The 18,044-nt window shown below is 47.1% G+C and overlaps 1 protein-coding gene across 10 annotated transcripts in view; it reads left to right on the forward strand.

The window, feature by feature from the left end:
• The window catches only part of ARMH4 (armadillo like helical domain containing 4), a 53,712-nt gene extending 36,323 nt beyond the window's left edge, over positions 1-17,389 (forward strand). For 4 of the 10 annotated variants that reach the window (XM_084520457.1, XM_084520458.1, XM_084520454.1 and 1 more), the window contains exons 6-9: positions 12,666-12,697; positions 13,649-13,753; positions 16,250-16,384; positions 16,596-17,389. In XM_084520457.1, coding sequence (XP_084376583.1) covers positions 12,666-12,697; positions 13,649-13,753; positions 16,250-16,384; positions 16,596-16,664 — 341 coding nt within the window. In that variant the 3' untranslated portion in view covers positions 16,665-17,389. Of the gene's footprint in view, positions 1-12,665; positions 12,698-13,648; positions 13,754-15,071; positions 15,126-16,249; positions 16,385-16,595 lie in introns of those variants that run through there. The other 6 variants (XM_084520452.1, XM_084520460.1, XM_084520455.1 and 3 more) reach the window with 4 other exon arrangements.
• The last annotated feature ends 655 nt before the right edge of the window (positions 17,390-18,044 follow it).

The following is an 18,044-nucleotide window of genomic DNA, read 5'->3' on the forward strand; positions in this document are numbered from 1 at the left end:
TTTGAAGACCAAGGACACAACCATCAATGTAAACAGCACAGGAGCATCCTATCCTGTTTGCTGTATCCCTGTCCTCCTGGGCAGATTTCTCTTGTGAAAGGCTGGCATGGGTAAGACCAGGGGAGCTGGTGTGCTCTGCAGATAGCATTGCTCTTAAAATTGCATCTCTTTTTGTTATGAAACACATCTTGATGCTCTGAGAGATGTTTTCTGGGGAGCTGGGTGGGTTTGCCACCATTCAGGCTGAGCTCTCCAGAGGGAGCACCAGTGACTGTGTGCCACAGCAGCAAACCCCAAGGAGACTGGAGTCACCCAGACTTTTATCTAACCTCTCAGCTGGGCAGGAACAGTGCTCTGTGCCATTACTGAAATGAGTGGAAAATGCAGATAACAGACAATCTGAGGATGAATTAACCCTTTCACTTGTAGGAGCATGCAGAGCTGGCTGGGAGGTGATGATAAGTTTTCAAGGTTCATCAGGTGATGAACCTTGCAAACTTCAACAGGATTTTGGGACATACATTTCTCCGCAGAGCTTCACCCATAACTGGCTAAAGGTGCGAGGCCAGAAGGATGTGGAGGTAGGGCTGGTGCTTGGTCTGGAGTTTATTGTCTCCAACCAGGGCACCTCTGTGTGCTATAGGTGCAGTCTGGGGGGGAACCAGGAGGTGCAGGCCCTGTTCCACTGTCCTCCACAGTGCTGAGGCCTGCCAGAAGGGCCTTCCACCATCAGCCCCCTGGAACCAGGCCTGCATGTTTGGAGGTTGAATTTGGCCTCATGCTGGTTCAAAACACCAAATAAAAAAAAGCTGCAGCCTCCCAAGGTGTATACCTTAAAGTCGCCAGTGCAGCCAGAAATGAAAATTGCTCCTTTCCCTCAATGCACTCTCTTTCAGAGAATTTTTAGTGTGAACATATTTGAGATCAGACATCTCCCCACCATGAAAAGGGAGCTGCCTTCTCCAGCTTTATCTACCAAATATATTTGGGGCTCCTTCATTTGGATAACCCGTCATCAAGGCTGTCACGTTCTGCCTCCCAGCAGAGTTTTCATCTGTCAGGCTGGCTTTATCGTCAGCCGGCACAGGCTGAGTGAAACCATTTTGGTGATTGTCATCGTGTGTGTGAGTCATTATTACAGAGAAATACCCACTGACTTTGAGCACTCGTTGCCTCGCGTGGCCCAACTTGCAATAAGAAGCTTTGCTATTAGCTGGATGGGAATTGTCATCTAGGTAATTTTGTTATGACAGTAAAAAAGGGCTTTGGGTGAGACTGGCAGAGCTCAGCACTGGTCTGAACCTCTTGGTGTTGAAGTAGAAATTCCTCTTCTCAGCTGGAACAGGATTACAGCTGTGCTCGAGATATTTGCAGATTTTGGCCCTGCTTTCTCCGTTGGCCTTGGGTCTTCCTGCCTCCTTTTGGCTGTAGATATCCAAATCCTGTATTTGGATCCATCAGGTCTGCACTCCCAGTCAGTAGATGAAGATATCAGTGCTTGCCTATGTTAGAGAACTGTTGTGAGTGCAATTAATAGAGCTGCAAAGCTGAAAAGTGGTGGAAGAGCTAAATACCATAACGTAATGAGACCTCATTCACAGTAAATGGTATGAAAAATGATTTCTTGCAAAGAACAACGACTTGCTATGGCTTCTTAGTTTAATTGTAGATGCTTGATTCTAATTTGTTGTTTGTCTTTTCCATGTTAATGAAGTTTTAGACATAATTACTGTGCTGATGGCAAGTGCGTTATCATTTTCTAAACGAGGTTTCCAGGCTTGTTCTGGTCAGTGCTATAGCAGATGTTGCCACAGTCAGGAAGATGATCCCCAAGCCCCATTCACAGGCATATTGCAGACAGTTTAGAAACATAGGATCAGAAAATCATCTAGGCTGGGAAAGACCTTCAAGATCACCAAGTATGACCATCAGCATGACCTACCAAGTCCCATCACTAGGCCCTGTCCCTCAGTGCCACCACCTCACATCTCTTAAATACCTCCAGGGATGGGGACTCCTCCATTTCCCTGGACAGCCTGTCCCAGTGCTTGACCACCCTCTCCATGAAGAAATTATTTCTAATACCCAATCTAAACCTCCCCTGGCGCAACTTGAGACTGTTTCCTCATTTTGCTTGATCAAGGCTAGGTTTGACTCCCACTGGTGGGGATGGGAAAGTTTCATCATTTCTGGGCTTCTCTCCGTGGGGTGGCAAAAGGCAATTTTGCCACACCACTGAGAAGCTTTGGTGTGATGAGAGGGAGGGGTCTCAGCTCACTGACCTGAGATGCTGGTGACCACCTCACTTCTCTGTGTTGGGCAGCCATCCCATCCCATTCTCCTCTGCTGGCAAGCTCCATCTCAGAGCTACTTTGAGGTGTGGTCAACGCAACGAAGAGAGCCTTGTTGCTCTGGGAATGAGAAGCCTTTCATTTTCTGGTCTTGCGTGTCCATGGTCCCTTTGTCCCTGGAGCAACAATTTAGCTTTACCTTTCTCCATACCTCTTCTTCCTGTCCTGGTGCTTGCAGGATGTACTTACAGAAGTCAGTGCTGTTCTGTGCTGTTCCTTTTTTTTTTTTTTTTTTTTTTTTTTTTAATGGCTGAATAAGCAAATCTGCTTGTTTTTTTACTAAGAGAGTTTCTGCTTCTGCGTCCTAGCACTGAGACTGTCTGAGCCTGTTACAGACATCTGTACGTGGCTTTTCATTGCCCGTTAGGGAACGTGGATGCAACTCTCAGAAATACCATGGGAAACCCGCAACAAGGAGATGCTTTACAAATATCATCAGGGTTCAGCACATCTCATGGGCCACAGGCACGTGCTCACTTTCAGGACAGATATTCCAGTGCAGAGTGTGAGGGTATGATCCTCAATGTCAGGATATATAATGAATTAGCAATTTATTTCCCTCCAACCTCCCCAAATGGGGCAAACCTTCACTCCTTTCCATACTCTCAGCTCCTGCTTTTTGGAGAGCAAGCTGAGGGCCCAGGAGATGGCACACAATGTGTCTGAAGCAGGATAAATCTGCTCTCAGTTATCCCAACCCAGGCTTGTTTCACAGGCAGCCTGTGAAACACGGCAGGCCTGACAAGGTGTGAGGGCTGCCAGAGCATTAACTGCAGGCAGGCATCAGCGCCGTGCCTGCAGCAAGCAGCAGTGCCTGCCAGTGACAGCTCCAACTGCCCTCGTTTGGGGATGCTGAGCGTTGTGGTGCAGGGAAAGGGGCATGGATGTGTGGGTTTCTGCAGGCATGTCCCTGCTGAAAGCCTCGAGCAGGTCCTGCAGCTGGTGCTTGGATCCATTTTGGCTTTTCCAATCAATCACTGGATGTCCTGGAGCTGCTTGTTTTGAGACAGCAAAACTGAAAGCATCGCTCGTCTCACCATGGGGAGAGAAACCCTGCCCCTTGGTAGTAATGCCATCAGTAAGGCTCTAGGACACAAAATCACAAAATGGGATAGAGGAGCTGTGTCCTGCCCTTATCCCAGCCATTTCCTCCTGTTTCAAACACCACGGTGTTTTCTGCTCAGCTTACACCTGGTGTATTTACACCTCATTTGTGGTGTTGCAGCAATTGCAGTTGGCTCAGAAGTGGGCTTAGAAATTGTGACCGTACCTAGGGCTTGTTCCTTTTCCTGCTTTCCTGGGATGATGTCTGATCTTCTCTTGCATGCACCTAATTTCAGAATGGTCACATCCCTCAGCACCTCTGTGGACTTTACCACTGAGGAGACCTGTCCCATGGCCAGCCCAGCTTGGAGAAGAACAGGGCAAGGCCTTCTCCTCTTGTGCTCCTTGGCAGCCTGGTAGGACCTCTCCGCAGGAGTGTTTGGTGACAGTCAGAGTCACCATGTCCCCACAGCCCTGTGAGTTGTCTCCCTTTACTGCTGTGTCCTCTCGGGACAGTTTTGAGTTTGCATTCACCAGCAAAGCACACCACGAGCAGGAGCCCTGGCCGAGGGGTGCTGCCTGCTTTTCCCTTGCGCCCTCAGCTCATGCTGGCCCGAGAAGCAGCAGAGAGGTGCAACAGCTCCGTGCTGCAGGGTGGTGTTTGAGACATGGCAGTGCCTAGGTTTGCTTGTTCTGCGCTATAATTTACTTTGAAAAATTGCTTGAAAACGTAATACTGACATGTGGCGTTGCTAGATATTTCATCTCGGTGGCGATTAGCGACAGCAAAGCTGAAGGCTTTGGCACCATCTCTGCATATCAGGAGGCTGCTGAGCAAGACGTTCCTTTTTGTTAGAGCTTGAGATGCTCCTTTGTGTTGTTTATGATTTGGATCAGAAGTTTTTAAATTTTTGTACAGTTGTAGCACTACATTATATATTTTTTCTCTCTTTTGCACCTTGTGATTCTCCTGTCGCATTCAAAGAGAAATCGTTTGGAGAGATTAAGTGATTGCTGAGTCTCTGCAGGTATGAGTTGCCCATCAAGACTCCAAGCAAAAAGTAATTTAAAAAGTCAGCCTTTACTTGACTCGATTATTTATTTGTCCCCTTTTAAATGACTTGTGAATTTTACCGTAAGTGGAGATGGATATTGACCATTTGGGACTGAATATATAAGGTATATATAAGACCGTATACATATGGTCTTCAGCCAGGGTCATGTTGACCTTAGTGGACAGCAGGTAAGGCCCTATGTGCATTAAATGAAGCACTGTCTTTTCGTGGACCCTTCATTTCACCAGGTAGGAAGTTCGTGCACAGATTGATGAGTAGCAGCTGTGTGTCACCTCCTCTCTGCAGCTGGGCTTCTCCTGGTGCCACGCACAATTCTTAGGTTACTGCAGGTATCACTGGACACCACAGGCAAACACCTGGACAGGGCACATCCCCTGATTGAAATGATGCAGCTCTGCTGAAGTTAGTGGAGTTTCACCACTTAGGAGAAGGCCGAGTGTGGTCTGTTACCCCCTCCTGGAGCAGGAGTGAGGACAGGTTCCATTTCTGTATTAAGCACTGTCACAGGTAACATGAGTAGAGCCACTTTCTGAGCAGCAGAGCTCTTCTCTCTTCGGTCCTATATTTATAAGACAATTTGCTTCTCCCTGCAAGCATTTGTTAAAAACTTCCCTGCACGTTCTGCGTTCAAGAGTAAGCACTACCGTGTTCTGTCTGAGTGCATGCTAATGAGAGCAGGGAAAGGTCAATACATTTGTTTTTCCTTAGCACCTGAGATACTTTGATACTCAAACTAATGGCCTCCTAAAGAGCATTTGTTTCTGAATAACACGGTCTTACTGTGATTTATGTGGTAGATTTATTTGTGTTGTATTAGCTTCCAAACCCTAAAACATCCCACACCAAGACGGCGATATTACAGTAAAGACCATTAAAATATGTAAGAAGAAGAGTCTGACACAAGCAAGAGAAACAGAAAAGACAAACTAAACATTATCTGGTATGCCCGTAATATTCCCATGGTAAGGATGGGAAATGGAGTAGCAGAGATTAATTTACTTGCCTGCGGTTATACAAGAAGTCAATTGCAAGGCTATCGAACCGGTGTCCAAGCCAGGAACCTTAAGCCCCTTTTTGGCTATTTGCAGCCCAGGAGCGTTGCATCGCGGTGAGAATCAGTTTGGTTCTCGATGCACAAAGAATTTGCAATCAGATTTTTTTTGTTGTTGTTAGCAAATGTTGGCAAATACATCTTCCTCTTGTGACTAGCACTGCACACTGCTCGGTCTGCTGATGTTCCGTAGTATTTGCATGAACATGAGTCTCTGAGATAATCAGATTTTATTTCGAGCATCTAATCGATGCTCAGGGCTTTGTGGTTTAATTACTAGAATAATTGTTTGCTGAAAACAGGGTTCGATATCTATTTTTTCCTTTGAAAGTCAACTCCATCATTTTTATTTCCAGCCATTTAGTACTTTATTGATCTTTATGTCATTTCATGACAAGCGCTGCATCTTTCCAGCCAAAATAAGAAAAATACATCCTCTGTCTTAAATACAAAAATGGAAAGTACCCCATTTCAGTATTGCTTGCTGCGGGCAGATCACTCATACAGCGTCCCCAGGAAAAATGATTTTGAAAAGTACATTGGCTCTAAAAGGAAGGAAAAAAAAAAAAAAACAAGCCAAGATTTTTTTTCAGGACCTGGTGAGTATGAGACTTAAACTGAGGTACAGAGAGAAATTTTGCTGTTTAACTGCTCATCCTTTAAGATAGTTAAGGACGTGTGAGGAAGACATGGGAGTTTATGTGGCTTGCATTTCGAGAAGGCTGAAGTGAACGGGTGGAATGAGGAGCAGCATGGCCAAAAGACCTCTCCTCTCCGTAGACAGGAGGAACACGTGGCCTCAGCTCAAGGTTTTGAAGGTACTCAGCCCAATAACAGTGCCTGTTCTGCTGCTGTCCCGCAGTAGCAGAGGGATGCTGTGAGAGCAGAGGGAAGATGCGTGGGGCTCTCTCCAGCTGCAGCATCTCTGGCTTTTTCGCTCCCCCCATCACAGCCACCTGACATTCAGTTTTACTTTGCAAAAACAGACTGTTGCATGGGAACTGTGAAAGTTACCTTGGTCAATTCAAAGTTTGCCTGGCAGCAGTTTATTTTTTTTTTTTCCAGAAAAAAATAAATGATAACTGTTGATTTGACTCTTTGATTGTCTGCCTTTCAAGTCTTTTTAAATCGGGCATGGAGAGAAATGCATTCATCAAATTTCCCATCAAGTAGAAATAGTTTTTCTTCTGGAATTAAAAATATGCTGCCTCCCAGCAAAATGCCATTTTCTGTATTATTTATTTGTGCTAGTAAGTAAATTGGTCTTTGTGTTTCCTAAGGAAAAGGAGCTGGTGCAGTCTTGTGCCATTAAGTTGTCAGAGCTGAGCAGACGAAGCACGGAGCATTTTTGCAAAATTGTTCTCTGTAGCCTCATTTAGCAGAAAGTTTTACCTGAAAGAGATGAAGTCTGTAAGGTAATAGGACAGATTGCCTGGTGTCTCCAGACTGATTTAAAGCAATCAATCTTTTCTTTATTTTTATACTTCCTGCACAGGAACGAGGTGCGGAGCTTGGGGTTTGTGTGTGCCTCTGGGTATGTCAGGGAGGGAGGAGAGCTCCCTACAGCAAGCTGCGGGCTCTGGCACATGCCACGGAGGTGTTGCAGGTTCTTTAGAGGACTGTAACATCCCATTTCTCAAAGTCTTAAGGTTAAGGACAAGGTTTGCTCCTTCTCCCCACCACCCGTTCTTAGCCCTGGCTGGGAGCAGCACCAAACCCCAGCCATTTGGTGACGAGGAAGAACAGGGTGATGAGCAGACCTGGAACAGCTGAATACATTTGTTTTAGAGAAAAAAGTGCTGGTAGAGTTGTGCTGAGCTGCTTTGGCTTCAGGGCGCAGTGAATTCCTCCCCTGCAGTGACACACACCGGTACATATTTTAAATGCCCACGTCCTTGCAAATATGCCAAGCTGGTCGTTTTGTTCTCTACAGCATCTGCTGCAGCGGGGGTCTTGTTCTGAGATGTCTTACCTGGGTTGTGAGCTGATAAAAAAGAGCTGGGTGAGGGAGGGAGGCCCGCGCTCTGTCTTCAGACAGAGGTGAAAGCAATTACCAGGAGCTGTTGGAGCAAAATTGTTTCATGCCCTGACAGAATACAAGTGGCTGATATTTTCTGATATCTCAGAATTAAACTTTGTGCAGGTCTCCCAGCCTGTTGCATCTGAGGAGGTACAGATGTAATTGTCAGGTCCGAATTTTGTTGTAAGCCATGCAGGCGTTCCTCAGGCCTTTTCACTGCCCTTTGGGGCACATGTAGGAACTCGAGTGCCACATTTTCAGGACTGGTCTCTGTGGTCACGATGGAAAATCGTTGAAAGAGAAGGTGCTGGATGTGCAGATCAGTGTCACCATGCAGTTCTGGGATGAAAATGTAAACTCTGGATCTGAAAATGCAGTGGGGTGTGCCGGGCAGAGGGATAATGTGCTGCTTTGTCATGGAAAAACAGAGTCGCTTTAGATGATTAAAAAAAGGAGTATGAATAAAACAAGCTGATAAAATGGAAGCTAAAGTGACAAGATAAAATAGCAGGGCCTCCAAGAGAGGAAGGGAGAGCTGGAACTGGTGGTGTGAGGGCACAAATTATTGATCGCAGTCATCACCAGAAGGTGCAGTTTTTGCATTTTCTTATCTGGAGAGGGGAGGGAATGAATGAATGAACAGCATCATTAAGCAGCCTTATCATTGCGTTGGAGTGGATAATTAGGCAGCGAGGATTACTACAAGTTGACAAAGCATGCAGCCCGGAGGCCTTGTGCTCCTGATTTCTGCGGGCAGCGGTGAGGGAAGCAGAAAAAGGCTCTGGTGAGGTCTGGCAGTGTGTTACAGCGGGTGGAAACACAGAGCCTGGCCCTGGCACCCTGCAGCCTTCGGGTCTGAGGTTCAGAAGGCCTGACCAACAGAGAAGGATGTATTTGAAGGTGAGCAGTCCTCCGAATAGCAGAAAGAAGTGAGTTTGTGAGCAAAGGCCACCCATAAGATTGAGGACAAGAGAGCCCAGCTATTAGCTGTACCGATGGACCCACTTTTTTCCATGGTGGGGATGTGTGGTAGCCACAGGAGTCTCTGCAGAGGACGCGTTTTGTGTGTTTTTCCCAGATCTCCCATCTCCTTTTGGACATCCTCTCTCCTTTTGGGTTGGAACAAGTTATGTGGAACAAGGCCCCTTCTTGCAGGGCTCTGCTCTGCAGGGCTGTCAGGTGAGGGTGCTGAGAGATCCCAGGGCACAGCACCGCCAGGTCAGGCTCTTCCCTGGGAGGAAAGCATCAGGCTGTGGTTGAGACTTGCAGTGAATATGTTCTGTCATACTAAACCAATTTTATTTTTTTTCAGTCAGAAGTGACAAATACTGGATTTTTGCTTGAAGTGAATCATGCAAATTCTTCGCTGCTGGAGGACCTTTGCAGCTGAACTTGCAAGCAGCTTCCAGACCTCTCCCTCTATGATGCTTTGTTGTAAATTATATCTGATCACTCTCTTTATATATTTATACTTTATATTTATATTTATTTATATCAGTAGTTTGGTTAAGCTCACTAAATCTAGTCTTATAGGGGATGCAAAGCTGTGGGATGCAGAGGGAAGTTGAGGGACGGTAACGCACACTCAGAAATATCCTGAAGGTGAATAATCTGTAGTCTTAAACTGCTCGTTTTTTCCTCTGAAACCACAGCTTAAATCAGTGGGAGGAAGCCCCGGAGGTGCAGGTGAGGCACAAGGAGCTGCAGCCCCCTCCAGGGAGTCAAGACAGGGGATGAGGTGGGAAGAGGTGCTAGTAGCTGATGGGTGAGGTGTGGTGCATTTACCTGAGATGTCCTGCTGCAGGCCACTTGCTGAAGGATGGCTAGAAGATGTGTACTAGAGCAGAGAAACTCACCCCGGGCCACCTGGACCTTTGGGTTTCTGATGCAGAAACCAGAGCCATCTCCTGCAAGGGCTGGTTTGGATTTGTAGCATCTTAAAGTCCAGGGGTGAAAGGAGTTGTTGGACCTCATTTAGTGAGCATAACTTCCCTGCTGTTGGCACCGTGGCTTCTTAATAGCTGTCTGCAGGCTTTTGAGGGGTAAAAATGAATAAAAATAGCCCCGTGCAACTGTCTGAACTCATCCCGGGCTGCTCTGATGCCAGTTCCAGACGTGCTCTGTGTTTGGCACAGGCATTTCACCCCCTGTGCAGCTCACTGCTCAGACTTTTTTTTTTTACTCAGATTACCTTTGTCGGTGATCTGAAGCTGTACGTTATTTAAAATTCATTCACAGAGATGCAGACATTATATAAATCACTGAGAAAAGGTCAGATTATGCACATCGTTTTCAGAAGGGCTCCACACTGGTCTAATTCAACTCCCTGTGAAACCCAGGGCTCAAAATTCAGCTGAGACAGTTTGTACTGATCATGATCCTTAAAATGCCACAGGATAGGGCTGGCACTGCAGGCCCATGTTAGTAATTTCACACCCCGAGGCTGTTGCCGTTTGTTCAGGACATTCAGTGTCTGGGGAAGGAAAAAAAAAGGGGGGGGGGGGGTGTGATGAAAAACACATGGAATGGAGTATTGTTACTGATTATTTGCCTGGCCTCATTGGCAAGTCTCTTGGTGTTCTTGGAGAGTGTTTTGTTTCTCTGAGATGATGCCATCCGCAGTGTTCCTCTTCCAAGGCTAAGTTCAGAATATTAATTATGTATAATTATCCCTAATGAGAGGCTGCAGTCCAGATTTAACTGATGGTAGCCATTTAGCATAGATATCAAGCCTAACTTGAAAAAGTGCCTTATTTCCTCCCCACACTTAGCGTCCTCATGTATGGGAATAATTGGAACAGAAAGTGCTCGGTTTTAATGGCACCGTGCTTTGTCATTTCCTCAAAGGTGTTAAAACAATTCTGTGCTTTAGTAGCACTGCGAGTGTTTGTAACGTGCTCAATGTAATGCTCACTGACTTGTCACAAGATCCAGCCAGCCAGCCCGGTGCTTTAGGCTGATTCCCGAAGGCATCTGACACGTGCTCTATCCTGCTGAAAAGGAGGTTGGTTTTAATAACAAGCAATTGTATAAATAGCACGTTTGGGTTCGTACCGTAGCATCCGTCAGTCCCAACAGATGTGCTGCTGTTGTTCTGTGGAGCAGAGGGGAATGAAGCCAGAGCTTGCGTTTGGTGAAAGCAAGGAGTAGAGTGTCATTAGATCATCCCCTGGTGGAAATAGCAGCCCTACACGTGAACTGTCAGAAATACTCGGAGCTAATTGCTGCTTTAGAGGCTCTGTTGTTGTTCAGCTATGAGAAAGCAGGAGGGCTGCTGATGAGATCACCGATCTGACACAGTTACGGTGAAAGGCACAAAAACAGGCTCTGTGCTTAGCTTGAGCCGGGGCCAGGTGGGCATCGTGGCAGCTTTAGGTGGCTCTGTGCACACACCAAGGGTACACGTGTAGCTGTCCATACGTGTGCATGGAGGATATCAGTCAGGAGCTTCCGAACATGCGGTGCAGTTTTGAAGCTGTGGTTGTTGCTGTGTGCCCCTGAGCCACTGTCGCTGCTCCTGGGAGCCTGGAATACAGCACAACAGCATCGTTAAAAAAGGAGAGTCATCAGAAGGCTCTTTGGTAAGAGTTTTGGGATGGTTTCCTTTGGTTTGGGGTATTTGTGGCACCATGGGTTAGTCCATGCAAGTCAGGACAACTGGTAGGAAGAGTTGGTCAGATAAGTCCACTTGTCCTCTTCTAGTGCTGTGGGTGTCCAAGTATGTCTCCTTGGTAGTTTTTTTTTCCCCTTAGTTACCTTCAGAGCTAGGTGACTTTGTGTGTATGCTCCTCTGCCTGTTTCACGCTTTTTTTTCACCTCTAGATAATTTAGGATCCTCTGGTTGGAAAGTGTCAAGCTACTGACAGTTAAAAAAGGGAGTGTTCAAGTTCCTTCAAACTTGTTCAAATTCATAGTTTGGTTCAGTGGTGCTGATGTCTGGGCCGAGTCTTATTACTTCCTTACGGCTGTGCTGCTCAATATTGTGTCAGAGACATAAAAAGGTAATTTGCTGACGGCCTTGGAGCTGCACCCTCACAGCCGTGCTGTCACGGCAGAAGGATGGCTACCCTGAGTGGCACACCAACAGGCAGGCTCCAACGCTGCTAACAAAAGCTCTGAAGAGAGCTTCTGTAAGAAAGCAAGCTTGGAAATGGGTCTCCAGCCATAAACAGCGTGTGACGTTTGGGATCTGATGTACCCTGGGAGAAATAACCCTCAGAAAGACATTGGTGCTGCCGAGATCCCCCCTTGTGCCTGTAGCAATGTCCTCCTGGAGCACCAAGGATCCTTCCTTAGGGCTTAAAGCACAGTTGCTGAGCCCTGATACCTTCAGCTCTTTGCTTGAAACAAGAGCTGGTATCTTAAATGCTGAGCATTTGGTCCTCCGTGCTGTGCAGGCAAATGCAGAGCTGCTGCTGGAATCACTGCCAAGCGCCTGCAGTTCTCTGAGATCAGCTTAATATTTCATCCCCAAGTAGATGTCATTAAAGGCGTTTAATTCTCGGGTACCATATTTCACGGGTCTCAAACTGACTGTTAGAGCTGAAAGTCTCCGTGATGGCAGCACATTTTTTCCTTGGTTTAGTAGTGTAGCACCTCCAGTGCTCTCCCAGTCCTCAGGTGGTACCTGGTGACTTCCCCAAGCAGGCAGTCGCTGCTTCCAGAAGAGGAAGGGAATAAAAAACAGGGAATAATACTTATTTTAGGCATTTCTACAGGCTTATGTCTAACAGAGAGAGCAATATCTACACAGAGCTGGCCAATGAAGGGTCTGGCCATGCCATAAAGTGATCTCCTTATTAACCATCCCAGTATGTGTATGGGAAGTACTGGTTGGAAACCCCCAACCTGAAATCCCATTTCCTGGATCCCAATTCCTCTTTTAATCACTCTGAAGATGTGAACTGCACAGGCAAAAGCAAGCTTCTTGCCTGCCAACTCACATAAAGAGTTTCTCTTGTTGATTTGCTGCATTTGCTCTTTTTCATGAACAAAAGAGGAAATCTAATGAAAAATGTTATCAGCTTGTCAAGTTAATTAGTGTCTATTTCAATGCTTTCATTATCATTTGTTACTAATTAATATAAGTAACATGATTACAGCTTTTTTGTCTTATTTTTCAGTGAGAAGCTGGATGGAGAAGCTGAAAGATAAGGTAAGAGGCTCAGTGTTTCTCTCAATGACTTTAAAAGCAAAGCCATTTTCACTTGCAGGAATAAATAAGCTCTTGCCAGCACAGTTCATTATCTCTACAAAGATGAGTGAGAAGGGGCTTAACATTTTCTCTGGGAGACAATGAACCAGATGCTGCTGCTGCGTGTACTGGTGTAAATCCACAGCACATCCCTGATGAGTAGCAGCTAGGAGCAGGACAGGGGACAGGGGTGTTTGAGGGACCTCTCTGCACCAGAAGGTCACTTTGCACTACCAAAGTTACATTTTTTATTGCCCTCTAATTTGCCTCCACCCCTTTTCTTTAAGACCAAGTCTTGGCTGTGCATTGCCGCTGGGTCTCCTGCCCTCATGCAGGAGGAGCTGCAAACTCCTGGAATGACAAAGAGTGAACACAGGAAGACTGAAAAGATACCAGCTCCTGATCTTTTCTCCCTGACATTACAGAGCGGTGGTACGTGGAATCAGGACTTGTACCAGGCACAGACTCTGATAGATTTTCAGGCTCTGCTACCCTAGGGCAAATATTAACATTTGGAAATGGTTGTGAAACCTTCCAAATGCTATGTTGACGATGGCAAAGCAGTGAAGCTAGAAATGAGGTGACAGGAGTGTTTCTAGACAAGAACATTTTGTAATTCAGCGGGGCTTAGAAACTCTTGAATAGGACCAGAGTTAATATAGAAAAAAAAACAACAAACTCAAGGAATGATGACTCGATAGGAAACTTCAGCCCCTGAAAACACACGGCTAAGTTTGAGCAGATTGTCACCCAGCAAGCAAAGACCTCCAGTGTCACCCCCAAAAAATTTCAGCAGCACCAAGTCTGAAAAGAGAGCAGGGCTCTGGGCATCTGTTTCCAGGACTGGGGAGTGGAAGGGTTGAGGAGGGTTTCTGCCCAGCCCTTGTTGAGTTGGTTTTCTGCCTGCAATAGGAAGGAGGCATGTCTAGCACCATCTTTGCTCAAAGCAGAGCATCTTGGCCTGGGATTCAGCCAGAGCGAACGTTGAAAGGACAGAGAATGGTTTTCCTGGTGAAGGTAACAAGCAGACACCAAGACGGGGTGCATGCAGCCTGCATGCGTGTCACCCGCTCACTTCGGGCCTACATGGCCGGCACCACACAGGCTTGGGGGCATCGGGTGTCTTCTCACTGAAGCCAGAGCTTTCACTTCGTCCCTTTTGGCATCTTTTTGGTCACCTCTTTCTTTCCCCATGAGCTGGGTGCATGTTCCACTCACCAGAAGAGTTGTTCTGTAGGGCCTGAACCTCTTGCAGCGTTGGTATAACCAGGGATCTGTTGGAGTCCTCTGACCAGAGAGACATCTCCCTCCTGTAGGGTATGGCAGACACCTGGAGGCGGATCTTTCACCTTGCTCATTTTCCTTAATCATGTTTTTCTCTTACAAAAGCCCAACAAAACCTACTCACATCACTCACAGATTAGCCTGCTCACCCCGATTCCTCATCTTCCTTGTTGAGAGGGGACGGTGTGGTCAGTGTGGGACCAGGAGCACGGGGCAGTGAGCTGATAAATATCTCCTGTCCCCTGAAAACGCTGTGCAAATGTTGTCTTGGGAATAGAAAATAAAGGACATGAGGTTCCTCTGAAGTCCTCTATTGCTGTTATCTCAATGTCCAGCAAAGCCAGGAAGGTTATGGTGATGGATTGGGGATCCTAAAAGCATCCCTAGGGTCTGTAAAGAAATGTTCTCTTCCCCATGGGCAAGGGGTAAAAAAAATGGCTTTGGAGCTGCCTGTGAAATGAGATTTTGTATCAAGCAAGTGCAAAAGCCCTCAAAGCTTGGGCTACGTGACGCGAAAGGGCTGGGAGGACGGGCCCTGCACCTGGCTCACATCGCAGGCATTTGGGGTATAAACCAATGGCCCAGCTGTGGGGGAAATGCTGCAAAAGGGGCATCTGCCGGCCAGGCTTGGGAAGGGCTCACGGGCAGACAGGAGAATTCACCGTGTTAAAAGCAGCGATTTCTGGTACGGAAACTCAACTGGGCAGCAGCTAAAAAGGCGCTGCCAGCCTCCCCTCACCGCCTGTGCCAGCAGCAAAGTTCCAGAAATAGCACAACCCACGCTGCGCTAATTAGGTCACCCAATTAAGGCACCTTAATTGCCTCATGGAGATGCAGCCTTTTAGCTGTGTTCTCCCTAACCTCCTTTTTGGGGACTGGGGTGCCACACACAGCTCCCCCCAGCATCACGGGGAAGCTGCGGGATGCAGCCGAAGGCCTGAGCCCTCCAGCTTTGCAGTGCAGGCACAAAGATGTTACTATTTAAAGAGCCGAGCTCTGGAGGGGTTTGTGAAGGCAGAACAGCCCTTGTTTTCATCTGTGTCTGTCCCAGGTGAGAGCAGGTATTTTCATTCTCCAGATAAGCCTGTGAAGCTAGGGCAGCACGCACTGCCTGCCTTTGTTTTTCCCACTCAGCGGATTATGGAAGAAAAGCAATTACAGCGTCAGCATGTGTTGTTAGGTCGTCTTGCAGTTTGGGAATGCAGATGAACACAGTTGCGAGCACTGGACTGAGTCTTGCTAAGAGGTGCCTGGTAATCCTCTGGATCGCGCATCTGTCCCTCGGCAGGTGTAAAATCTGATTTGGGGTGTGTAGGAGGAGAAGGGTAAAGCCTCAGAGAACGCCGCTGCTGCAGCGTGAATGAAGGCAGCACTGAGCAATTTGGCACTTTAGAGCTTGGCTTAATTTTCATTTAAACAGTAAAGTAATGATCACGTGGGGATATTTTTGGAAGGATTTTAAATGTTTACAAATTATTTGTGCTATATATATATTTATTGACATTTTAAACTCTTGGCAATGCAAACGTATGGATCATAACTACTGCATTAAGGCTGATTTGCATCTGCTCTGCGACAAGACCAGCTGCAGGCATGAGTGCCCCCCCACAGCCTTGTCCTGCTCAAAGTGACCCCTTCCCATGCAAAACAAAGTTGTTTGGTTCACAGATTTTGAGTATGAAGCCAAGGGGGCTCCGGCAGGTCCTGGAGCACTCACTCTCCCATGAAAGGTATCTCTGGGGAGCATGGAAGCTCCATAAATCTCAGGGTATATTTAGCAGTTTGGTTGTGGTTAGGCAAGTTCTAGCAATAAGAGCTGGCCAGGAAGACACTGCTAAGTGTATCTGCAGACACGTCACCCCGGCACTCGCAGCTCCATGCCAAAGGGGGCAAATGCTGAGCTCTCAGCTGTTGGAAAGAAGTATTTGCTAGAAAAAGCAGAGCATGAGTGAGCAGTTGTGGTAGCCATTCAGGTCCTGCTGTGGGGCTGGTTTGAGGCTTTTTTTGGAATCCTGGGAGTAGATCCCATCCTATGCGGGTGGGAGAAGGACACAAATACAGTGAAGTCTGATGAAAGCGTAGGATTGTGTTGCAGTCATAGAATCTTTAAGGTTGGTAAAGACCTCCAAGATCAGCAGGTCCAACCATATTTTCCACCTGGATTGGTGGAAAATACCTCTGAAAGGATGCTGTTGTGATTGTTGCTCTGCTTATTTCTTTCCAACACAGGCAGGATACATGTCGGGGATGCTGGTTCCTGTAGGAGTCGGGATAGCTGGAGCCCTCTTCATCCTCGGAGCACTCTACAGCATTAAGATTATGAATCGCCGGAGGAGAAATGGCTCGAAGAGGCATAAAAGAAAGGTAGAGCAACTGCAAACAAAAACCACCGACCTGTTCCCACCACTCTCCAGTTAACTTTCGGTTGTAATGTAAGAGCCAACTGGTTATGGAGAGTGGTTTCTCTGGGTTGAAGTGCACTGGACTTCTCAGTTGGAGTACTGGGGGAGGGATCCAGACACTGCTCATTTCAGTTTGCATATTGAGCTCTTTAATGTTTCTTTTCTTCCCCTAGCAGAGGGAATTTAACAGCATGCAAGACCGAGTAATGCTCTTAGCTGACAGCTCCGAAGATGAATTTTGAATCGAACTGCAGTGCCCTTGTGATATCCAGTGACTTTTAAAAGGAGGGAGGGGGAGGAAAAGAAGGAAGGACTTTCTGCTGCATCGCTGCTCTCAGCCACCCTGAACACCGAGCAGTGGTTGGTACCACCCCGGCGAACCAGGCATGCTATGCTCTACGTGCACCACGCAGTGATGTTTGTTTTGGTACCGTAGTGAGATTTCACATTCGCACCCGGCGCCTCATTCAGATCCGCAGTGCATCTTGTTACAGCGGGAGCTGATCTATACGGATGATTATTCTCCTATTACCCCGGTGTACTATTTCGGTCCTTGGCTGGCAGTAATCTAATCATAACAATTGCTCTCACCTAACCTGGGAATGGAAATCTTTGCTGTGAATGACTTCTGTCCAATTTGTTAATTTTAAATGTTACATTACCTGAGCTAGAGTTCATTAGTGCTGAGATTAGCTGCTCTGCTTAATTAATGAGTTATCCACTTGAACTGTATCCCTCATCACCTGAGAAGTGCCCAAGTACCGTGTTGTCGATACAGTTTGAAGCACATTTCTACGCTCTGTTCCCTGATTCCCGCCCCTTCTTTTACAAGCCCTCCCTTCAGCTCTGCTCCACGCTTCTTGGAAACACACGGGAATGGCCTCAACACTTGATTCACGACAAAAATCTTAGTCCATTTTCAACCAGCACTGTCTGTTACAGCACAATAAATACCAGCGCTCACGTACTGACGGGTAGTCTTGCATGGATCTCTTAGCTTTTGTTCAGTGTGCAGGTAGGTAAAAGGAAAGACGGGGCAGAGGTTTCCTCAGCCTCTGCCCCCTGTTTGTAGGTACTAGTGATTGCTTCACCCCTAACCCAAGGCTTCGTTCACACAGCAGTGGAAGCAGAGCGTCTGCCTCCTTTCCCAACTGCGAGTTGCGTTTTCAGCCCCTGAAAGCTTTGTGAAACCTTTGAGAGAGCTGGTGGGTCTTGTCTCTGTGCCACCAAAAGCAGGAAGGCACTGAAAGTGGCTGAGTTGCCGAGGTGCCAAGGGACTCATGGCTGATGGGGGGATAGTTGGAAAGCAGCGGCTGCCCTGGCTGGAGGATCTGGTTGAGGTGCGAACTTGGGGGAAGAGATGAAGCTGTAGGATGGATGGCTGCAGAGGGCTGTGGAGGTGAAGCACGGGGTGAGGGCGAGCCTCCGTGCTGCTGGCACCAGGGTGCAGAGGGGGACAGCCATTTCCTGGCCTTCCAGGAACAGAGCAGAGGAAGGTAATGGTGCTTTGCACAGTCAAAATAGCTAAAAACAAAGGGCTGCATTTCTTTCACTCTCTTGCCGGTTGTGCAATGACTCTTTAATCTTACATTTATGCAAAATATTCATGTTTCCAAGGTGGA

This window comes from Aythya ferina (assembly GCF_964211825.1).
Source record: "Aythya ferina genome assembly, chromosome: 5".
NCBI classification, from domain to species: Eukaryota; Metazoa; Chordata; class Aves; order Anseriformes; family Anatidae; genus Aythya; species Aythya ferina.